General features: G+C 48.5%; 2 protein-coding genes across 5 annotated transcripts in view; both read left to right on the top strand.

The window, feature by feature from the left end:
* Positions 1-4,759: 4,759 nt before the first annotated feature.
* ACLY (ATP citrate lyase) lies at positions 4,760-23,676 on the top strand. 4 transcript variants are annotated; one of them, XM_018084582.2, is made up of 28 exons: positions 4,760-4,944; positions 6,297-6,419; positions 7,792-7,854; positions 8,147-8,337; positions 9,261-9,340; positions 9,798-9,925; positions 11,251-11,369; positions 11,836-11,972; positions 12,366-12,427; positions 12,601-12,718; positions 12,880-13,034; positions 13,394-13,484; positions 13,780-13,809; positions 15,389-15,530; positions 17,320-17,488; positions 17,929-18,033; positions 18,268-18,464; positions 18,639-18,720; positions 19,063-19,173; positions 19,487-19,614; positions 19,797-19,890; positions 20,127-20,281; positions 20,648-20,798; positions 21,335-21,478; positions 21,673-21,786; positions 22,303-22,385; positions 22,630-22,706; positions 22,881-23,676. In XM_018084582.2, the coding sequence occupies exons 1-28, from the start codon at positions 4,786-4,788 to the stop codon at positions 22,973-22,975; spliced, it is 3,303 nt and encodes a 1,100-aa protein (XP_017940071.1). In that variant the 5' UTR covers positions 4,760-4,785; the 3' UTR covers positions 22,976-23,676. The 4 variants fall into 4 exon arrangements, with proteins under 4 accessions (XP_017940071.1, XP_008922152.1, XP_008922154.1 ...); XM_008923904.3 differs by having other exon boundaries at positions 9,795-9,925; XM_008923906.3 differs by lacking the exon at positions 13,780-13,809 and having other exon boundaries at positions 4,786-4,944; positions 9,795-9,925; positions 22,881-23,180.
* The window catches only part of KLHL11 (kelch like family member 11), a 6,702-nt gene continuing 6,249 nt past the window's right edge, over positions 23,275-23,727 (top strand). The window contains exon 1 of the mRNA XM_029964446.1: positions 23,275-23,304. Coding sequence (XP_029820306.1) covers positions 23,275-23,304 — 30 coding nt within the window. The remainder of the gene's footprint in view (positions 23,305-23,727) is intronic.

The raw sequence follows: 23,727 nt of genomic DNA, 5'->3' as shown, positions 1-23,727 counted from the left end.
CGTTGCTCTCAGGGGTTCCACATGTTCAGGGAGCCTCCCCCAGAGCTGGGCAAGCAGCACCTGCTTGCATCACCCCACACAGCATTTCCCAACTGCAGCTGTGGGACCATGACCCTGCACTGGCCCTCGCTGTGCTCTGCTGAAACAGGGGCACTGCCAGGTGGGAGCTGATGTAACTCTCCGTGCTGCCGTGGGCTGAAAATACTGGCTGAGCTTGAACTGCGTTAATAAGTGACCCGGGATGGAGTGGGAAGGCTGCTTTGCCATATGAGTTTGTTGACATAATTCTTGGGAGAGCGGGTGAGAAATCTTCACTGGGGAGGGAGTCCTTTCCTCCTGGCAGAAGCACCGTTCAGGTGGGATTGGAGCGTGGTACTGATCCAGATCTAAGAGAATTCCATGCCTGAGCACCATGTTCTGTCTGAACACAGACCGGTGAAGTGGAGCTACACCTCTGCAACCAGAAAGGGTTTGCAGAAAAACCAACCAAATCACTGTCTTTAATGCCTTTTTCTCTCCTTGCAGAGCAGACTGTGTTGCGCTGAGTTAATGCCACATCGTTGATCTCTTGGGAGTCAGGGAGACTTTACCTGGGTTCTGTGTCAGGAATGCCTCCCTGTTTCTCCATTTGTGTTTCCTTTGGATCTGCTGCAAGTTCCCTTCAGCTGGTATTGGGGCAGGTGTATCAGTTGTGTCACAGCAAACACAACATCCAGCTCTAGGATCCTTGCCTGCCTCTTGCCATCCCGCTGTTTTTCTCCGTCAGTACGTTTGGGGAACATTTTCCAAATACAAACCTCTTAGCATATTTGACAGGTAATGTTTTGAGGGAATAAGTGCTGCTGAGCTCCGGAAAATGTGCTCTAATCCACGTCTCTTACTTGCTCTGGACTTGCCAGCAAAGGCTGGAATCCAGCCTTTGAATCGGTGGGTATGGATGATGAGAGGTCTCTGAGGTGTTGCAGGGAAGCTGTTTGTGTTGGAGCCTCAGTAAATGAACACAAATCTGTGGCACTTCCAGAAAGAACTTATTCTTAAAGCAGTCAAACCACTTGCACTTGTCAAACCAAGACAAGGTGTGTGACATCCACTGGAGAGAGCTCTGCTTCAAACACAGGAATGGCCCCGGTGACACGGGCTGGCCCCAGAGCTGATCCTGCTTTGAGCCTGAGGTTGTGCTGGGTATTCTCCTGAGTCCCCTCTAACCTCAACTATTCTGTGATCTGATGATCTGTCACATTTTAACTGAAAACTTCACGGTATGTGCTGTGGGAAACGCTTTATAGTGTCAGTAGATCATCCTTTGCTCAGCAGATTTGGCCAGCAATCAGCTGTGCTTCCATCATAGACCCTTCAAGGGAAAGGCAAGGCGGTTTGTAACTGGCTCTGAAAGGCTGTGATAATGCATGTACAGTGTCCAGGGAATCATCACAGGCAGCTGGAGAGGCAGCACAAGTTAGAAACTGAATTCCATCTGCCCCTATCCAAAACCTCGTGCGGCGGAGGCTGCACAGTGGGAGCAGATTGGAAAAGGCTTTTTGTGCTGCTGACGTGAATCTGTCCTTGTGTGTGGTGGGTGCAAGGTCTGGGACCTGAAGTGGTGAGAAAATTGCAGGTCAGTCTTGGCTAATGAATGATGAACAGAGCAGTGTCTGGGTGTGAAGTGGTGAAAGAGAACGTTGTTACCCTACAGCTTGTGTTTGAGACAGAGAGAAGGACTTTTCTTTCCTCTCTTTCTTCAGAGGTGCAGCCATTGCTCTCTCCAGCACTGGTTGGCCCTGCAGGTGCTAAGCATGACTGAAAACAAGATTATCCCTGGCAGACGAGAGTCTGAACCTGCCCCATTCCTGGGAAACTGCAGAGACTGTGTTCTGGTGACTTGAGTCCGTGCCCCTGCTTGGTGTTTGCAGAACAGATGCAGGAAGTTAATGGAGGTGCTCTGATCTGATCTCCCTGGTTGTCAAGGGACCTGCACGAGCACACACAGCTGGAAATTGCTGATGCCCTATGTATTTTTTTCCTGCTGATCTCTTAGCTTAACAGTTCAGCAGACTGAAGCAATTGTTTTGTGCTGTGTGTCCCAACAGAAAGGCGGGGTTGGAGCAGCGGAAAAATGGAGTGAGGGGCGTGATTAAAGATTCACCAGTGTTTAGGAAATCTGAACCTCGGGCAGATAAGGTCAGAACAGCCTCATTCCTGCTGTTCTGTTGCCATGACATGAGGATGTTGTTATTTTTCATCTACTGCTGTTGTAATAATCCTCTAGTTTCCTTTCTTTGCCCCGGTAGTGTTACTGCAAAAATGAGGTGATGACCAGGACTGGTTCTGAGAGGAGCAGCTCCACAGGGCCACTCTCCTGGGAGTGCCCCATGCATTGTGTCCCTCGGGTTTAAGAAATCCCATTTCTGTCACTTTTTCCCGCTGATGGTTTTTATAGGACTGTTCTTGATAAGACCTGAGGGGTATCCCGGGTCCAATTTCTTGCAATTGCAGGTGATTCATTGACGTAACTGGCCTCAGCTTGAGTGGTTTGATTTGTAAACGTGGACTGAAGTTCTGCAGTGCTGTTGGGGGGCTCTGTGACTACCCTGGAGAAATGGCAAAATACTTGGGGTTTTTTAAAGAAATATTTTTGCCACTTTCTTTTACCCATTTGCTGGTGCTGCAGTGAAATGTGATGCTGTTTCTCTGGGACTGGGACTGGCCCTGAGCAGATTGTGGAGTTGATGGATTTTGAAGGGGTATGAATCAGGAGTATTCCAGCTTCCTCCCAGGCAGAACAAATGGCTGCAGGCACCATGGGAGCAGGGTTTGCTCTCAGAAATACCTCTGTTTTAAAGCAAAAATCCTAATGGAAAGTTTTCAGCACTCTGGTACAGGGGGAGTGTGTGCAGCTGTGAGGCAGGGCAGCGGTGTGGGGTCTGTGGGAACTGAGTGTGTCTGTGTGTGCCTGCAGGACAGGGCTGGGATGTTGGTTTGGGGTTTGGTGGTTGGTCTCCTCTGGCTGCTCACAAGAACTCCCCTCTCCTGGGGCCACGCTTTGGCACTGGGCTAATGAAACAGCAGGGCTGTTTTCAGCAGGCAGTGTTAGGGGCAAGTGTTTCTTGCCCCAGAAACATTGCCCGATGCTGTTTTGAAACAGGATTAAATTGGAAACTGTGCTGCAACTATTTAGGGTTTTACATCATAACTCCCTGAGAGCAGCCCTGCTGGTCTTTAAAGTCTTTTGCCCCTTCAGTAGCTTCGCCTTTGTGATTTTTAACCCTGGAGCTGCATTTGAAAAGATGTCAGCAGCAGATCTGACTGCTGGTCCTTAAGCTTAGTTATCAGCTTTCAGTAACAGCACTTAGTCCAATCTGGTTTGTTCTGGAGGCTCAGGGAATGCAACCTCCCTCCTACTAATGTTGGGATGGACCAAACCTCCTCCTTCCTGCTCTAGGGAAAAGTTCTTTATTTCTAATGATGGCTAATTATTCCCTGGGTGAGTAACCCAGCTGATTACTAATGACTGTTTCCCAGAGGGCAGCACAAGAAATAACTGGAATTTTTAAACTGTTTGCCTCTGTGGGTCTCTGTTTTATGAGGACAGGTAGTGAGTCTTACTGAGCCATTCCAGTACTTCACTGCCCAGGTGCTCAGATGGAATCTGAGCTCCTCCTTTCTGTGTTGGTGCCTTTCTGCTTTGCAGCTCTCCCAGAATCTATCCCAAGTGTGCTTTTGTTTCCTTCCACATTGGCTGTGCTTGGGGAACAGGAACATGACCCCAGTCACTCAGAATGCAGCAGGAGCCACTGCTCAAGCCTCCCTGTCAGCAGTCTGACCCCTCAGACGTACCAAACCCACTGACTGATCACAGGACTCAGTTCTGATGTGTGACAGATGCAGACAGGGTCACTGGAATGAAATATTCTTTAAAAAAAATGTTTATGGCAGCTAAAAAGAAATGCATCTTTGACACCTATGACTTTGTTGCTGCCTATTGGAAAGAAAAGTTACAACCTTGAGGTCAGAAGTCATTTCCTTACATCAGTTTTAAAGACACTCGAAAAGAGAATAAAGCCATCCCCCATCCTAATTCCATGGAATTAGGAATTTTTTCTTAAACCCAAACAAACAAAAAAAAAAACCCCAACCTGTCTAACCTTAATCTTTGTTGTCTTGAGCATCTTATTCTGTCGGGTGTGAAGCTCCTTCCAAGACATTTGGTTCGGAAACAAGAAAAAACAGTGATGTAAACGTGTTCTGGTTTTGGTAATCCTGGCAGCGTTTTCCTTTCCCTTTAGGAAAGGGATGGGGGTTGCTGATGTGCCTGCAGTCAGGCTCACTCTGGGAACGTGGGAGGCTGTAGGGAAATGGGTGGGAAGGAGGGGTTCCCTCCCTGGAACAGCACCAGAATAAGTGATAGGTGTGTTACACAGACCCCCCAGGAGCAAAGCTGGGGTGCTGCAAGGTTTGAGAGCAGCTGCCTGAGCTGGACACCCCTTGGATGCTCCAAGCAGAGGGTTTGGGAAAGACTCTCGTGGCTGGGACAGACTCCTGGGATTCTGCCTTTCCCTGCAGGCAAGGCTGGATCAAAACAGTGTTCAGGGCAGGGGAATGGGGTAGAAGTTTTAAGCAACATGAATAGTTCTTGCTTGTCAGGTGAGTTTTTTGATGTTATGTTTAATGCGGAGACAGAGCCCAGCTCTGGGTTTGTGTTGAGCTGGGTGATGAGGAGTTCTCAGCCACAACAGGGCTCTGTTCCTGATGGATTTTTGTGTTTTTCCCCATCCAGACTAGATAGCCATGTCAGCCAAAGCCATCTCCGAGCAGACGGGGAAGGAGTTCTTGTACAAGTACATCTGCACGTCCTCTGCCATCCAGAACCGCTTCAAGTATGCCCGGGTCACCCCGGCCACGGACTGGGCACGGCTCACCCAGGACCACCCCTGGCTCCTGAGCGAGGTAAGGACAGCAGGACCTGCCTTCCTGGAGTGCCTGAGCCCTGCTCCAGACCCTTCCCGAAGGACCAGTCACTGCTGCTGCTGCTCTGCCACGGTCACTCCCAACCCTGGTGAAGAAACAAGCCTTGCTTCAAGGCTCAGTGTCACCTCTTGGGGGGCTGATTATGCAGTTCCTTGAAGGACTGAAACACAGGAGCAGAGAGAGCTGTGAACAAGCTGCTCATAACTGCATAGGAGGTAGAGGAGGCTGATTCAGGCAGAGATGTCAGTCCCTGTTCTCAAAGCCTTGCTGTCTGAAATTAGGGAGTGCTCTCTCCATGGCTGGCTTTATCCAGTGTCCAGTTAGGACACTGCTTAGTTTTCCTGTATCCAGGCAAAATGTCAAGGAAAACTTTTTTTTTTTTTCCTTCTTTTTCAATGCAAGATCTTTTATATCTCTGTGTGTCATAGCCACGCACTTTCTGTAGAGTAAATATATCCAGAGCTCTTTTTATTAGCTGCCCAAGCTGGCTTCTTCCCAGTGGTTAATTATATTAAGTCGTTGGCTGGGGAACATGAATGTCTCACAGTCCTTGACTGACTGACTGATAGAAGCCCTGCACTAATTAAATGTTCTATGCTCAAGTGCCTGAGTAAACTGCAGGAAGAGATCAGCACTGCTTCTAAAAGCCTTGCAGGAAGCCAGAAGGGAACAAGGATGCTCTGGAGCCTTAAGGCAGGTTCTGTAAGGCTAGAAAGGGCTGCAGGGTCCAGCAGCAAGACCATGCTCAGTGTCCTGTACCTCAACAGAGTGTGTTCTGACTCTACTCCTGCTGCTGAAGTTCCAGGACACATCAGCAGTACAGGAGAATAGCACCCAGTTCTGCTTTGTTTTTAATCAGATATTTGCAAGCTAGAGATAAGTGTGTAACCCAGGAGCAGCCTTCCATGGGTGTCTTACAGAAAGCTACTGTCAGTTGACTAAAATGTGCATGACCCCTGGCCCTGGCCAGTCTCATAAGCAATGTGTAGTGACAGCAGGAGTTGTTGGGTTTGGGTTTTATTTGTGAGCAACTGACTGTGTCTGCCATGACACTCACATTTTTTTTCATCAAAAAAAAGCCAGAACAAACTGTCACCTCAGTCTCTGATGTCTGCTCGTGGCTGAGTAGAAACAAAGCAGCTTTTCTTGAAGTATACTGTAAATAAACCTTGCAGGCATGTCGTACAAGGAGCTGGATTTGCCAAGATTAAAGACATTCTGCAAGGATCTGTGCTGTACAGAGCTGATTTAGATTTTTTGCTTTACTATCTGCAGAGAACTGCTTGACCAAAGTCACTTTCTAATGCTTCTTCTCTTGTCCAACCTTGTAGCGTTTGGTGGTGAAGCCAGATCAGCTCATCAAGAGACGTGGGAAGCTTGGACTGGTTGGGATTAACCTCACTCTGGATCAGGTGAAGGCTTGGCTCAAGCAGCGCCTGGGCCAGGAAACCACGGTGAGTGTCACCTCAGCAGCAAGGACAAGGCTGCTTTTTCCTGTCTCTCCTGGCCCTGCTGGCCTGTGGGTGTTTCTCTTGCTTCTGGAGGTTTCAAACACGTGTGATGGTGGCGGAAAAAGCAAGTGAGAAACTGTCCCACGTGTGAACTTGCTGCTGGTAAATGAGCCCTGAGAACTGACACACCGTGACAGGGCGCAGAGCCCGCTGCTCCCTGTGACTCTGCTGTCTGTGCAGGGCCGGTGGGAACTCAGCAGGAATTAGCACCACTTTGAAATTCCCTTCCCCTGGGAGTCTGCTGCTGGTAGCTGGATGCTGTGTCGAGCTGGCTCTGCTGCTTCCCAGTAACACCCAAGACAGTGTAAAAGCTGTCATAAAAGCATCCCCTACTGCAGCCAGCTCGTGTGTTTTGGCTGATGACTGAGTGTTACTTCAGGTCCTTATTTTAACTCAGTGCTGCCCTAATATATTTATTTTCCTGGGAATGGCACTGCAATGCTAATGATAACAAAGTGCCTGCCATCCCTGCTGCCGTGTGTCGGGAGCTGATGGAGTTCTGCTGCCTCAAGGAATTGGTGCCTTTGGCCCTGCTGGGATTGATTTGCTGCTGGCTCCAGCTCTGAGCCAGTGCAGCTGCCTGGAGAATTGGGAAACAGCAGGAACTGCATCTTGTGTGCTGCCCGTTGGGAAAATGATGGATGTGGAAATCACTCCTTTAGCACAATACAACAACCACATCTAAAGCAAGGACTGGGCCACAGGCTTGGGACTACTGGTGTCCTCGGGAACAGGGAGTATCCCCCATGTGTGGGAGTGTCCCTTGAGCCAGGCTAGGGTTTGAATAGCAGGAAAGTGCCTACACAGGGCAGTTCCCAGACCTTGCTCTAGTTGTGTGCCCCTGTAGGAAGGGGATAAAGGGTTGTCTTGCTCTTCCATGCTCCCTGACACCACTTCAGGGCGAGGACTGCTCTGAGGCCTCTGCTCCTGCTACTCAGGAATTCACTCACTTCTGATTTTTTTCCAGTGCTCCAAGAGCAGCTCAAGTAGTCACCCTGTGCTGAGCAGGGCTCTATGATGGTGCTGTCTCTGGAACAGGAGGCGAGAGCAGCTGTCCCAGTGTAATTGTGATACCCCTCTGTCCTATGAGGAATGGGGAAGGTGACTGACTCCTGTAACCAGATATCCTTGGTGACAGTGCTGGATGTTGTGCTGGAGAGGGAGGAGTGGTTCTCCAGGAGGCCTGGTGGAGAGGTGCTTGAATAAGAGCAATCTTAGAGCAGTGCTGATTAATTCTCAAAACTTGCCTTGTGCTGTCACAAATGTGGAGACTGGACAAGTGGTTATGGGTGTTTGTCTTGTTTTCTGCCCCCAGATTGCTAATGCGAGGGGAATCCTAAAGAATTTTCTGATCGAACCCTTCGTCCCTCACAAACAGGTTAGTACCCCAAATAAAGCATTAAAAAGGGCTTTTAAATCTCTTTGGACTTGCACACTTAGCTGGATTGGTACAGTGGAGAAGGCAGAAGTTTGGGGGTGTGCTGTTGAGCTCACAGGGTCAGTGCACAGCCTGCAAACCCAAGGCAGTGTCGGGGCCACTCCAACACTGCTGCTCCTGGGGAAGCTCAATGTTTGGCTTGGGTGCCCCATCCCTGGCACTGGCACAAGAGCCTCTCCAGGGTCTTCTCTGGGTGTCAGTGGCTAATTTTTGTGCCTGCTCTGTGGTGCAGGAGGAAGAGTTCTACGTGTGCATATACGCTGCCCGTGAGGGAGACTATGTGCTCTTCCACCACGAAGGGGGTGTGGATGTGGGAGATGTGGATGCCAAAGCTCAGAAGCTGCTCGTGGCAGTGGATGAGAAGCTCAGTGAATCAGATGTGAAGAAGCAGCTCCTGCAGCATGCACCAGCAGACAAGAAGGAGTAAGTACAGCTGCCAGTTCTGGGCAGGACCAGCCACACAGCAGCTGCTCTCCTTTATCTCAGTGTCACATCCCTCAGTTCTGCTCACCTCGAACTTCACGCTCCTGCCCTTCTTGCTGCTCTCCAGAATATGCCATGTATCCTGAATCCAAGTTCTCTGACCTTATCTGAGCCGCCTGTGAAACCCAAAATAAGGTTTAGTGCTGAGCCTTCACTTGGCAGCAGCACTTCTCAGCCTGCTCAGGTCTCGACCTCTGAGACTGGAGACATGTACTGAATCCTGATCCTTTGTGCCAGCTTAGAAGTTTCTTTTGTTTAGTGGAAATAGTGATAAGATGTGGATCTGACTGCTAAGTCAGAACTGCCCTGTCCTTTGCTCTGGCCCAGTCTCCAAAGTTATTCCTGCAGCGTCTCTGTAGATCTCAAGGCTTCTGCATCTCCCTCAATTAGCTGCCCATACCTCATTATCTTAATGTGAGTCATGATTTTTCCAAACACAACGTAATCCCTGCTGGCATCGTGCAGCACTGAAGGGCTGAAGGAGCCTGTCACTCCATCAGTTCACTGCAGCCTCCTCCCCATCACAGATGAGGAAGCTCAGATCTGACAAAGATGGGTATCAGCAGGAAGACAACCAAGTGCGTCTGTCTCCTGGGGAGATAAATCAGACTGCACAGCTCTGACAGTTGTGAGCAACTGTGTCCTCCCAGAGTTTGGTGGAGGGTAATTAGGATGAGTCATCAAGGTCTTCCTTCCCTTGAGTCATCGCCCAGGCTCCTTCCAGAGAAGATGAATGAGAATGAAAGAAATTGATGCTGAGTAAATTTGCCACAAATACCAATGAACAGAGCAGGCTGTGCTTAGGTTTGGCTGCTTTCATTAACTTGTGTCACTTTTTTTTTTCTTTTTTTTTTTTTTTACAGCATCTTGGCCAGCTTCATCTGTGGCCTGTTCAACCTTTATGAAGATCTGTATTTCACATACCTCGAGATCAATCCACTAGGTAATGGATGTTTTTGGGAACAGAACTTCCTGTTCTGAACTGCTGGAATGTGTTCTTGATCCTTCTCTGGGTTCTGTAGTTCACAACAGCACCAGGTGCCATGTGCAGAGGCACAGAGGTGGCTGTGATGTGTCTTGGAGCTGCTTGTTGAGTGGCTTAAAATGAGCAAATGAAAAATTCCATTGAAAGGGATGTTAAGGCAGAACTGAAGAATGTAAAAGTTGCTCTGTTAGAACAAAACATCCCCTGAGGCAGAGCCTGGGCCATGGCCACAGTCACTGGTTAATTCCTCAGGGAACCTGCTGGGGCTGGTAAATGCTGCGCAGTGCTGGGGGGAGCAGCAGTGACCCGGCTTTAGGAATGATCTCTGTGGTATCAGATGTTGAAGCAAACCTGTTACATGTCCTTGTACAAACCACCAGACCAGAGCTAATTATGATGTTTTTCACTGCAGTAGTGACTAAAGATGGTGTTTACATCCTTGATCTGGCTGCGAAGATTGACGCGACCGCTGACTACATCTGCAAAGTGAAGTGGGGGGATGTGGAGTTCCCCCCTCCCTTTGGCAGGGAAGCTTATCCCGAGGCAAGTGACAGCCCAGATTCCTTCCCTGTGACCTGCAAGATGAATTCCTCAATGCTTATATCCCCAGCTTCCAGTGCTGTGTTTCCAACACTTTGGCAGTGCTGCCCATGCTAACCTGTGTACAGTAGCTGTAGTCCTGGGACTGCTCGTAATCACACTCTGAGCTGCAGTCACTTCCCAGCTCTTCTTGGATGTTCTTTCAGTTCTTTAATTCAGAACTGACTTCTTTAAATGGAGACTGATAATTAACTTCCCTCAGCTGTGTGCCAGAGCTCTGTACCTGTACAGAGCTTGCTTCTGTGGTTCCCGCCCATGTTGCTCCCCTCAGCATCACTTTTTTGTGAAGCAGTGGTTACTGGCAGCCTCGTGGGAGCTGTTGTTCCCTCAGTGTGTCAGTGGCAGTTCTGAGAGCAGAGCAGCAGCTGTGTGCAAATGCTACATCCAAGTGTGAATTCAGAGAAAATAATTACCATCTCTCAGGCTTTCAAGTCAGAAGTTAAGATGTTAATGCACCTGTTTTCCCAAGAAGTGAGGACAAGATGAGACCTGCAGGCAGCCCTTTGTGAAGCCAGCAATGTCTGCTTCCTCTCCCAATTCCCTGGGTCTGTGCTGCTGGATGCACAAGCACTGCTCCAGACAGCTCCCAGCAGCTTCAGAAGCTATTGGAAATAGAGCTTTCTCCTTAGTTATTCTGTTACTTATTTCAGGTGACTGTTCTGCTCTCTCCAAAAGGATTTCTGTCCTGATTTTTTCATTTCAATAATTATAATTATGCTTCAGTTGGAAGGTTTTTGTACCATGGCCAGGAAATCCATTTAGCTGTTCCTCTCCATGTAGCTTGCTGGATGCCAACACTCAACTCAATTTGCTCTTAAAAGGATTAGTTCAGGTTTTGTCTCTGAATCATCCCTCTGCGAGTGCCTGGGAAGGTTGTTATGGCACAGTCTTTGCTGGGAATGTTAATGAACTCCGATGAAGTGCTGCTCAGCAGCCTGGCACGCTGGGCTGCAGGGGCCCCATGGTGAGCCAAATGGCAGCTCTCAGTGATTACATTCCTGGCTGCAGCACAGCCAGAGTGGTCACCATGGGTGTGATGATTTTTTAGATTTTTGTCTGGCCTCAGTCTCAGACAAGGTCAGAACAGACTCTTCAGTTCTGTTCAGATTTTGTGACTGGATGGAGAGCTGGCACTGGGCCTCTGTCTCTTACAAACATGGTGTCTGTAGCTCTGCTGTCCCTCAGCTGTAGCTGACACCTAGCACTGACCCTCGGGATGGAAAAGGCAGATGCAGAAGGAAGTTGAGGTTGTGCTGCTCTCCCTGCAGGAAGCCTACATTGCTGACCTGGATGCCAAGAGTGGGGCCAGCCTGAAGCTTACGATCCTGAACCCCAAAGGCAGGATCTGGACCATGGTGGCTGGTGGTGGTGCCTCGGTGGTGTACAGGTAACAGGAACAAGGTTTCCAGAGAAGGGGGTGGATTTACAGTGCTGGAAGAACATAATTCTGCAGCCTATGGCAAGCAGACTGTTCTAAAGCTGTTTTTCTCATACTGACGTTCGGAATCCCTTTAGAATGAAGGTGCTGTGCAGATTTCTCACCAAGCTGGAACATAGTGTTCCCCAGGGAATTTAATTCTGGGAGGTTGAGAATACAGTTTCTTTTTGACTTGGAAAGAATTGAGCTGGCTGGAGGGTGTTGAGGTCCATATTATTGCTGTAGTGGTCACTGAGTTCCCATCATATCTAGGGAGTATGACAGGACTATGACTGGCACCAAGGGGAGAGCAGCTTTGTTTTCAGCAGACAACACAGTCCCTCTGTTCTGAGTGCTGCTTTCCCAGGGCTTTGGAATGCTTTAAGTCCTTTACAGTGACTCAAGTTATAACTAACCTCTTAAATAACTTTTATAGTGACACCATTTGTGACCTGGGGGGTGTGAATGAACTGGCAAACTACGGGGAGTACTCGGGAGCCCCCAGTGAGCAGCAGACCTACGACTACGCCAAGACCATCCTCTCCCTCATGACCCGAGAGAAGCACCCAGAAGGTGAGGGAGATGCTGCAATTCCAAAGCTATGAAGCTGCAGGAAGTTCATATGAAGTTCAGGAAAAACCTGAACAAATGGGGGCTGTTACTCTGCTTAGCCCTCCCTGGCAGAGCTCTCAATGTACTGCTGCCTTCAGAGGGAAGCAGGAATGGATTTTTGTCAGCTCTTCCTTCAGAGGCAGGACTTGTGGTTTTCTGTGGAGCCTGAGAGATTCTTATCAAACATTCTTGCTTGTTACAAGGCTCTTATCTTCCAGGCTCTACTAAACACAACTATGAACAACTGGCTAGTCTGCACTGCAGCTTTGTTTCACTTTGTCCTAAATTGCTTCATGATCTTGGAGTATGCTGCTCTTAAAACAGTTCTATTTACACATGTTTTTCTTCCCTCAGGGAAGATCCTGATCATTGGAGGCAGCATTGCAAACTTCACCAATGTAGCAGCCACCTTTAAAGTAAGTGACCAGTCAGAAGCACCAGCAAACACCCACTTGTCAGCCCCAGGCCTTTCTTCCCAGTTCCCTGTTGGGCTGAGGCTGATAGTCCAACTCTTCCAGGACTTCCTGAGATGATGGGACAGGGTAAAGGTCAGACTGCCCAGGTCACCTGTCCTGTGTATTTCTTGTAGGGCATTGTGAGAGCCATTAAGGATTTCCAGGGCCCTCTGAAGGAGCATGAGGTGAAGATCTTTGTACGAAGAGGAGGCCCGAACTACCAGGAAGGGTTACGTGTCATGGGAGAAGTTGGTAAGGACCAAGCTTTTCCTCAAGTTTTGTTCTTGCATCTTATTTCTTCCACCTGCTCTCTGCTGAGCCTTCTCAAGGTTAAATGTTTCTCTTTGGCAGAAGCTCACCTTGTTCCTTTCCCCCCCCACACCAAGGCTGACTACTGCTGTGTGTCTCCACAGGGAAGACCACTGGCATCCCCATCCATGTCTTTGGCACGGAGACTCACATGACTGCGATCGTGGGCATGGCGCTGGGCCACCGCCCGATCCCCAACCAGCCGCCCACCGCCGCCCACACCGCCAACTTCCTCCTCAACGCCAGCGGCAGCCCCTCGGTGAGTTCTCCCTGTGCCGTGAAAGGGGACAGGCTGCAAATGGGTCTCAGACACCAGTGTATATGTAGGAAGCTTTACAAAAGCAAATGTGGCTTTGCCCGCATGGTTTGAGGAAGGGCCACCCCAATGCCCACCTCGCTCGTGGCAGAAAACGTGACCTCTCAAATCCAAAATGTGACTCTTGTACCTACTGGGTCATTAAGGAGGTTTCCCTTCCCTGACTGAAACAGCCTTATCTTAAAATCAGTTTTCTTTGGTTTTCTTTGTAGCAGACCAGCGTGGCCAAAGTGGCCGTTTCCTCCTCTGCTCCAGGTGTTCCTGGCACTGTCCCTCACTGACTTGGTTTCTGAATCTTTCAGACTCCTGCACCGAGCAGAACCGCCTCCTTCTCCGAGTCCAAAACAGATGGTATTGCTCCAGCCAAGAAGGCAAAACCAACAGCACCTCTTGGTAAGTCCAACCCTGGCAGTGCTCTGCTGCTCCCAAAGGCAGGACTGGCACGAGACAAATGCTTTTTTTTTTTTCTGGACATAAAGGGAAGCAATTTCGTGGTACCTGCTTATCTTTGTCTTGAGTGTAGTTAGGTGGTTTTAGCTGTCACTTGTTTTTTAACAAAAGCAAAACCCAAAAGCCCCCAAGTGCTGTGGGGAGGAGGGCAGCTCAGCACCTGCCCATGTGCCCAGCCCTTGGGCTGGCAGCAGCCAGCTCTGTCACGCTGTTGCCTGAGTGATTCTCTCTTTAACAGATTCAATCCCAGCCTCGACACCTGGCTCAGGTAGGACCCGTGTGACCAGCTGAATGTGCCTGGCCTTGCTGGCAGCTGACTTTTAGTTCTTAGTTTTGTGGCTGTCTTTTCTCTCCAAAAGTTTGCCGTGTTGTCTGGTCTTCCCGCCTGCCCAGCATATTTAGCTGTCACCATGTGACCTTCTCATCTGGTTTTTCAAGTGTAGATCACATATGCCTTTGCACAAACACTTTATTTCTGGGGGAGAGAAGGACTGGTCTCAAACTTCAATTTTTCTTCCCTCCCCACAACCATTACAGAGAAGAACAGCCCCAGACACATTGTGAAAAACTCTGTTACCTTGATTTCCAAAAGGAGGAGTCACTAACTGTGCCCAGTAACTGGCATCTTGTTTCAAAGGGAAGCAAAGTAGTGCAGGGGCCCTGCTTATCAGGCTTGGAAAGTACCTTTGAGATTCTCTTGAGCTCTGTGCTGAGAATAACCTGCTGAATCAGGGGCAAAGTAGAGCTTCAAGTTACCTCCCTTGTCATGAAGAGGGACAGTAGAAGGGGAATTCTCAGATTATTGCTTGTGTGATCTCAAATAGCATCACCTCTCTGGGCCTGCATTTTACTGTTCCTGGGAACACTCATGCTGCCTCCTTGCAGGCACCTACAGGATAAACAGAATTTTCATGGTAAGCAAATCCCTAATAACAAGTCAAGTTGCAGTTGAATCTGAACTGTGAGTGTGTAGGTCTGGAGAGCAGGGATTGATTCCTTGTTGAAGCCAGTGTCCTGTTTAATCCCTAACACTGTTTACCTTTGATTCAAAGCCAGAAGGAACTCAGCAATAGCTTGAGTTGGCATCAGCAGGTGGACCAGCTCTGAGGTTTTTACAAGTTTTAAAACGAATTCTGCTTGGAGACAAAGGGAGGGACCCAATGTTGTGCTGTGACAAGTGGTGTAAATAGACTTTAGGCCAACAGTCCATCCTCACTGGCTGAACTGTTGCCTTTCCTGTGACTCTGTCCACTGAAGCCAAGTTTTGTGCTATATGTAAGTTCTTGGAGCCGTCAAGTTTGTATTGGATTCTGGTCATTAAAAAAAAAAATACTGAAAAGAAAAACCGAGTGCATTGAGCTCCTTTACTTTTTGTTCCCTCCATTTCCTGCTTTTCTTTTTATTTCCTATTGTTCTGTGGTGCCCTGACAAACCTCCTGTGGGCCACATGCAAATAAATAAATAAAATTCAAAGTTCTCTTCAGCTTTGCAGAAGAAAACTGGGAGGAAGATGAATGGCCCATGAGAGGAGAGGAAGAGGCAGTTTTCACTTCTCTCCTCTGCTACACCAGCTCCACCCTGCAATTCACTTGCCCATTTAGTGAACCCCAAAACCTGGCTGTTGTGTTCAGAATCCAGGGAAAGGGTTGCTGTGCTTCGTTTACAGTTTCTTCCTTAATTTGGACAGTGTGGCTACTCCATCCTGCAGTTCACGTCTTGGTTCAGTTTGGGGGAGGGGAATATGCTCACTCAGGAGCCTTTCAGCAGCCGTTTGGCAAAGCTGCAGCTTGGGTCTTGCTCGGATGTACAGTTTGAACGTGGTTTGTTTCTTTGCCCTCTCTGAGCAGGTAAAGCCACGACACTGTTCAGCCGCCACACCAAAGCGATCGTGTGGGGGATGCAGACCCGGGCTGTCCAAGGAATGCTGGACTTTGATTACGTTTGCTCCCGGGACGAGCCGTCAGTGGCTGCCATGGTTTATCCGTTCACGTAAGTAGCCTGTGACTGCATCGCTTTTGACTGCTTCCCTCCAACTCTTCTGTGAGCTCCCCCCTCTCCCAGTCTCTGTGGTTCTTTAGTGGAGCTCTGCCCTGGACTCTATCCCTGCTGGAACACCTTCTCCTCCGCTCCCTTCCACCCCTGGCTTGGCTTTGCAGGCTGCTCAGTTTCCCTCAACCACTGATTTCGGGCTGTGCTGTTGAAACAGCTGAATGTTCACCACAGAACTGAAGTTTCACTTCATGTGCCTGTCAAAAGGTATCCAAGTTGTGTTCTTCACTCAGTGAGTAAGACAGGTGTGACTGCCTGGGCTTTCTGTACAGCCCCAGGCTCAGCAGAGGCAGGCAGGCTGTGTAAGGCTCCTTCCCTGCATCTGTTCTTTGACATGTGCCTGTCTGAGACACCTTGATTTGGGCCTGCAGCAGCAGGAATTTCCCCTCCAAATATTAGCCAGAATCGTAGTCGCTCTGCTAAAGCAGTCTGGCTGGTATGTAGCCAAACAAAATTTAGAAAAAACTAAAATCTTATTCATGCTCTTTCCAATAGCAGCAGTGGTTCCTTAGCAAGCAGGAAACCCATGGATCCTTCAGTGGGATAGAGAGTTCCCTGGTGGTGTTCACTCTCTTGTACTCATCCCTAGGGGACTGTTGAGTGTTTCAAGTTAGCCTCTGGAGGAACTTCCAGAGCATGGCTGTGTGTGAACTGTTTCACTGTACCCCCTGAGCATGGGGTCTCGCTGTGTAACAGGACAGGTAGGGAGAAGGGAAACAGTGGCTGTCACTTCCAGTACAGTGAGGTGGGAGCACAGAGCCAGGCAGGAGCCTTGGTTCATTCCTGTGGTATTTACAGACATCCTGGAGAGCTGATGTCTAATCAACCTCTGTCCTGCAGAGAATTTCTCCTCTTGATGATTAAGACCTTGCACTGTTACTCTGCAGCTCTGATGGTAATTGCAGCTCTGTAATAACTTCTCAGCAAGTGCAAACCTCGGGGTGCTGAGTGCAGGCACAGCCACGGGTGAGTGGCAGCCCCTGGCAGAGCTGCAGTTGATTACAGAAGAAAAAGCAATAAGGATTAAAGTTTAAGGCTACCTGTAATTATCTGATTCTGCTTGACCTTTTGGTGGAAACCAGGCTGGCAAAACCTGGAATGTTCTGTCACGAATGTACCAGTATGGGAACACAGCTGGTATCTCTACACTCTTAAATGACTGCACAGTCAGAGTTAATGCAGGCCTGGTTGGAGCATCTGCTGTGTACAAAATACCTACAGTGAAACCTTCCCAGGTGCTTCCCTTCCAGTGCCTGTGGGGTGAGGAGTGTCTCACTGTAGCAGGATTGGGAAGCTGGCCCTCCCGTTGCTGTCCTGGCTGCTCCCCACAGATGCTGATTTCCCATTTCCCCAGCCTGGTGTTTACTCCAGCCCAGTGACACAGCTTTGCACACCTCTCATTCATTACTCTTTCTGTGCCTCATTCTGTCTTCCAGCTTGGAGTAGAGTTAAGGCTCTGGTAACTTCACTGTGGGAGAGCTTATTCATCTTGCTGGATGCCTCTGTCCCCATTAGCCCGTCTCCTTCCATATGCTGCTCTGTCCTATACTCTGAAGAACCTTCTGCTGTCATATGATCCCTCCCCACACATGCTCACGTGCTCGTGAATGTCTCAGTCAGTCTCGAGGGCTGAGCACGGGGTTTGTAAACTCCTCTGTCTGCATGCACTGTGTCCCTTTGCCTTTCCAGCAGCCTAAAGGTCAGGGCTTTTCCATCTTCTCCTCCACAGCGGTGACCACAGGCAGAAGTTCTACTGGGGCCACAAAGAAATCCTGATTCCAGTCTACAAGAATATGTCAGATGCCATGAAGAAGCACCCAGAGGTGGATGTTCTCATCAACTTTGCGTCCCTGCGCTCTGCCTACGACAGCACTGTGGAAACCATGAATTATCCCCAGGTGAGCGTGGGATCCAGAAGAAGCCCAAGAGAAGACCCTTTCAGCAGGGTACCAGTGTTTCTTAAGTGATGGCATTAGTGAGTTGTCTTGATCTTCCAGCTTGGCAGATAAACACCCCAATTCTAAGCCCTTACAGACTGTAAGGGAAGGTACTGGGGTTCCATCACAATCCTGATGCTGTGCTTGCAATTAGTGTAAGAGGAACTCGGTACCTCTTGCTTAGGAGTAACTACTTCAGGCTGATTAAAATACAGTGCTGCTCTGATGTGCAAGGGAGAGAAAATTCCCTGACCAGAACATTGAGACTGCTGGGAAGATTATGACAGACTGTGGATCTGTGCACTGGGCCTTCCTGGATGAGAATGCGTGGAGTGACCTCCCAGGGGCCTGACAAGGGGCAACTTCTGTGGGTACCAATGGTTTTCTTTCTCTTGCTGCAGATCCGCACCATTGCCATTATTGCCGAGGGCATTCCAGAGGCCCTGACACGCAAACTGATCAAGGCAGCTGATAAAAAAGGAGTCACCATCATTGGGCCTGCAACTGTAAGTACTGATGGCTGCCTTCCCCTGTCTTTCTTAACCTTCAGATCAGCTTTTTCCAGTGGATGAAGTGCGTCCTACAATTCACTTTGTTTTTAGTCACAGGAGGTGTGTGTTAGTCTCTCGTTTTAAGGTCCTTGCCATCCTCCCTTGTCTGCACAAATGCTGACAAGGCTGCCTTACAGAAACATTCCTCTGTTTCGTGGTGTTTTAAAGGGCTTTACGTCTTTCTTGTAGGTTGGTGGGATCAAGCCCGGTTGCTTTAAAATAGGCAACACAGGAGGCATGCTGGATAACATCCTGGCATCGAAGCTGTACCGCCCTGGCAGCGTGGCCTACGTGTCCCGGTCTGGAGGAATGTCCAATGAGCTCAACAACATCATCTCCCGAACCACTGACGGGGTCTATGAGGGGGTGGCCATCGGAGGAGACAGGTACGAGTCAGCATCTTCAGCAGACTCTGGTTTTCAAGTCAGTCAACAGAGGAATCGTTGGTAATTTGGAGGAAGAAGGGCAGGTTGGCTGTTGATTTTTTTTATTTTTTTTTTTTTAATTTCAGAAAAGTTTGTGAAATCAATTTCTACCATTTTCCCCTGTATTGCACACAGATATCCTGGCTCAACTTTTATGGATCATGTCTTGCGTTATCAGGATACTCCAGGAGTGAAGATGATTGTAGTACTGGGGGAGGTGAGTGAGACCACTTCACTCCTACCTGAGAAATATCAGTGTGTGATTTTGTTTTGGGAGCATCTGACCTGCTAAATAGCAGTTACTTACACTATTCTTGAATATCCCAATTTTTATTTCTTGCTGCTTTTATCAAAAAAAACTGCATGCATTCCACAGGTAAGTTTAGTCTTCACTACTTCAAAAAAAAAAAACAAACAACAAAATTCAGGAAACTTTGTTCTGAGACTTCAGCTGTTACTTGGTGAAAAAGGAGGGAAAATCCCAGCAATGCCTCCAGTGTGTGTCTTGGAGCTGGTTTCCACAAAAGTGCAGTTTGGAACCATATCTCTCTCCCTGCAGATCGGAGGCACAGAGGAGTACAAGATCTGCAGGGGCATTAAAGAAGGCCGGATCACCAAGCCAATGGTGTGCTGGTGTATTGGTACCTGTGCCACCATGTTCTCCTCAGAGGTACGTGCAAAAAGGGGAAAAACACATAGAATAAGGATAAATCCACAACAGGAAGAGAAACCCAGTTCTCTCACTGTGCCTAAACCTTCCAGAATTGCCAGTGGCAACTTTAATGTGCAGAAGTTCATAAATATAAATGATAAAAGCTTTTTGTGCTTCTATGGTGTGTCACAGGAGATTTCCAGGGGATTCTACTTACTTGTGAAGGGAGCCCAAAGTTCCCAGGGAATGCAACAAATTCCAATAGCCACCTGCTTCTGGAGTGGGAATGGGTGCCTGTAGTCCTTACTGTTCTCCCTTCTCCTATTTGTAGGTGCAGTTTGGCCATGCAGGAGCTTGTGCCAACCAGGCTTCTGAAACTGCTGTGGCAAAGAACAAGGCCTTGAAGGAAGCTGGGGTGTTTGTTCCCCGGAGTTTCGATGAGTTGGGAGAGCTCATTCAGTAAGTCACACTCACAGAGCACCTTCAGCAGAGACAAAAGCAGTCAGGGCACTGATTCTGGCCTCATGGGGAATATATTTCTGCTTAAGGAAAGCAACTGTTACTCATTGTGGGGTTTTAAGTCTGGGTTAGGACCACCTCACTTGGATCCCTTAAAAGGACCAAATGGATTCTCTCCCTAGGTCTGTGTACCAGGATCTTGTGGCTAGAAAAGTGATCGAACCAGCTGAGGAAGTGCCTCCTCCAACTGTACCAATGGATTACTCCTGGGCAAGGGTGAGCTCTTGGGTTCCTTGGAACCAGACAAGGCATTTGCTGGGATTCTGGATGCCGTGTTGGGGTTACACCTTGTGCTTTAGTGTTACTTGTGAGCTCCCCGGCTGCGCTGGTTCTGAGCTGTGGAAGCTACTCTGAGGGCAAGCCTCAGGCGTTGCTGTTTGCCTGCTCTGCCCGGTACTGCCCTTGCTGCCAGTGTGGGTGTTTAACATCCCATCTTTACGCTGCATTTCCAGGAACTGGGACTGATTCGCAAACCAGCTTCCTTCATGACCAGCATCTGTGACGAGCGAGGGCAGGAGCTGATCTATGCTGGGATGCCCATCACTGAGGTCTTCAAAGAGGAGATGGGAATTGGAGGGGTTCTGGGCCTGCTGTGGTTTCAGAGGAGGTGAGGCAGCTCTTGTGAAAGATCACAAATTCTTTGGTTTGGAGTTTTCCTTGTTTATTAGTGGAGTTCTAAGCAAAAAAGTAACTCCAGGATTCCTTTGTGAACGTAGATTCACTGGAATGCCATCTCTGTAATCTCTCCTTTAGACCATGTCAACATTTCAGGCTACATACAATATGTTTTAGTCTTAGGATGGAGTTTCCCCCAAGTTTTGTGGTGCATTGAGGAAATTTCTTTGTTCTAGGCCTGATTCACACTTTCTGACTACTTGTTTATTGTGTCACCCTCAGCTCTGGAGAGACTGGAGACTTGACAAGCATTTTCACTTGTGTTCTGTCCCCTGACTGACCCCGTGTCTGTGCCCAGGTTGCCCAGGTACGCCTGCCAGTTCATCGAGATGTGCCTGATGGTGACAGCAGACCATGGGCCGGCCGTGTCTGGGGCTCACAACACCATTGTCTGCGCCAGGGCTGGCAAAGATCTCGTCTCGAGCCTCACTTCAGGCCTTCTCACTATTGTGAGTACCTGAGATCCAGGAGGTTTAGCTTTTGTTATTAATTACTCTTCTAGGTTCCATTACTATTAATTTAAGATTTGAATTGACTGCAGAGCCATGGGCTGGTGATGTCTATTCATTCACACCTTGAATTTCAACTCTAATAGTCCAGTGCTCTCTGTTTCAAACTGTGTCCATTTTTCCAGTAAGCCAGAACTGGTTTGTCTCATCTGAGTCTAGAAGTATTTTGTAGCAGCCAAATTGCTGTCAGTATTGCCCCTGTTTGGTTGCCTGACTGACAAGACTGACAAGTAAAAATGTGACTAAAACAGACTTTGGAATTGCATTTTCCCCCACATCTGTAGCAGAGACATGTTGACTCCATATTGGCACTTGTCTGAGTTAAAACCAGATGCTTTCTCTCATGTGCCTGCCCAACTTTAATGTCATGGGTGTCACAGAGACCAGCAGGGTGGATGGGGGAGATAATCTTGTGTTTGTTTTGTACCTGAACTGTGGAGTCCTTTGCTGCAATTCCCTTTGTGTCCTACACCCAGGGTGACCGGTTTGGGGGAGCACTGGATGCTGCAGCCAGAATGTTCAGCAAAGCCTTTGACAGCGGGATTATCCCCATGGAGTTTGTGAATAAGATGAAGAAGGAAGGGAAGCTGATCATGGGCATCGGACACCGAGTCAAATCGGTAAGAAAACTGTGTTAGGACAAACAGGAGGGAGTTTTACTGAAGGTGAGGAAGAGCAAAACCAAAGGAAAGCAAATTGGCAAGTTTAAGGCAGCTATTGACCAAGTTGTCCCAACCCTACAATGAGTAAAACTGATGTCAGGTACCTGTGTAAGAGGCAACGTCAGTGACTGTGACATGCTCTGAACCTGCAGATAAACAACCCCGACATGAGAGTTCAGATTCTCAAGGACTACGTGAAGCAGAACTTCCCAGCCACTCCACTGCTGGACTACGCACTTGAAGTAGAGAAAATCACAACTTCCAAGGTGAAAGACGCCAGCACTGAACTGCTCTGAGGACTGGTTCTCTTGGGAGGGAAAGTGACTGAGGTTCACAATGTATTTTAAGTGCAATGCTTCAGAAGTTGTTCCTGGGGGTTGTGTTTCTGTGGGAGAGTTGAGGCCATTTACAGCTGCAGTTAGGAAAGGCTTTAAGGTGTTTGGATACCAGGAAAATGCTGAACAAGCCAAACCATCATCTCTGTGGCCACTGTCCACACTGGCACTGCTGGATGCAAATCCAAGGCCATTGGTACGTGTGTTGGGCCATGGCAGAGAATCTCTGTGGCTTGATCCAACAGGCCCCTTCTTTGAGGCTGGTTTTCCAGCATTCCCATTTAAGAGCCCGTGGCTCTTGCTCAGGCTGCTGAGCTGCCTCTCCATCGCTGGGCTGGTGTGTCCCCAGTTACAGGCAACCGTGGAGTCACCCTTGGCGTGGAAGGTGCCAGGTGAGCACCATTTGCACTGTTAACATCTTCATTGGGGTGTTTTCATCTCCTGCAGAAACCAAACCTTATCCTGAATGTAGATGGCATTATTGGAGCGGCCTTTGTTGATGTACTCAGGAATTGTGGCTCTTTCACACGGTGAGTAGGGAGGGAGGGGGCTGTACTTGGGTCATGGTCCTATAAAGTGATGGGAGCTGCCCTGCCAGATCCTGGGGGCAGGATTTCAGGACACTGGGAAGGAAACATAGCCTAGCCTTGGGGGCAGAAAGCTGTCACATGAATTCTTGTGGCTTCTGGCACTAGAGCAGGTTCTCAGCCTATCTGACATTGATTCCTTAAATAGATCACTACCCCGAGCTATTTAATTTCCTTCCTTTTGCAGAGAAGAAGCAGATGAATATATTGAAATAGGGGCTCTCAATGGCATCTTTGTACTGGGCAGGAGCATGGGATTCATTGGTGAGTTTGCCACGTCCCCACCCCTTCCCATCTCCTGGGGCTGCCCTGCCCCAGGAACACCAGACAAACCTGAACCTCGGGGGGACTCGGTGTACTCCAGAACTTCAAGTTGTTCCAAGGCAAAGATGAGGAGGAGGGATGGGAATTCTGTAACAGAAACTATTGTCATTTCAGGACACTACCTGGACCAGAAGAGATTGAAGCAGGGTCTGTACCGTCACCCGTGGGATGACATATCCTATGTCCTACCAGAGCACATGACCATGTGAGAACCTGGTGTTGCCCTGGAATGTCACTGCACGAGGACAGAAGCCTGTCCAGGGGACAGCCACAGTGGGACTGTGTTGTCTAAAGCCTGTTGGGACAGAGGCGTCGAGCTGCCTGGTCAAACTGTGCAAAGCGACTGTTTTATAAGAATAGAAACTTACTCTAATAAAACCAAAACTTGTGCTATTCCCTCTGTTACCTGCTGTATTTAATACTGTCTCTCACCGGTTTAGTTTTTCTACTCTCTCATTTCATTTTGTTTCCAGAAAAGATTAAGGGTTTTGGGGAGAAAGTTTGGCTCATGGGCACAGTCTTATGGAACATTACTCTGGTAATATGAAGGGGAATGTGCCCATCATTCCCATAAGCCATGACTTAGGCTTTTTTTTTTTTTAACTGTATTCTCATCCTTGGTCTGATTGTACCTGAATATTGGGACCACTGCTGATGTATAACCAATGTTACTCAAGCGCTGGTGTAGTAATTTAAACTGTAAAGTTGTAACATACTGCTGTGAAAACTGTGAAATCCCTGTACTCCGGTGTCTGTATTTATGCAAACAACTTCTTTCCTCTGCTGCTCTGTGCACTGTCACTCATGTTACCTGCAGCTGCAAAAAATATCTCAGTAATAAGTTCAGCGTCCTCCTTGTCTGTGTATTGTAACCGAACTCAAATAAATACACACTACTAATTTATTCTTTTCCATTTGTGGCTTCTGAAAGTTGGTCCTAGACACTGTCTGAGGGGTGTGA

Source organism: Manacus vitellinus, unplaced genomic scaffold (assembly GCF_001715985.3).
Source record: "Manacus vitellinus isolate BGI_N305 unplaced genomic scaffold, ASM171598v3 scaffold_72_pilon, whole genome shotgun sequence".
Taxonomy (NCBI): Eukaryota; Metazoa; Chordata; class Aves; order Passeriformes; family Pipridae; genus Manacus; species Manacus vitellinus.
The sequence above is the reverse complement of the archived record's forward strand: the minus strand, read 5'-3'. Positions and strand labels throughout refer to the sequence as shown.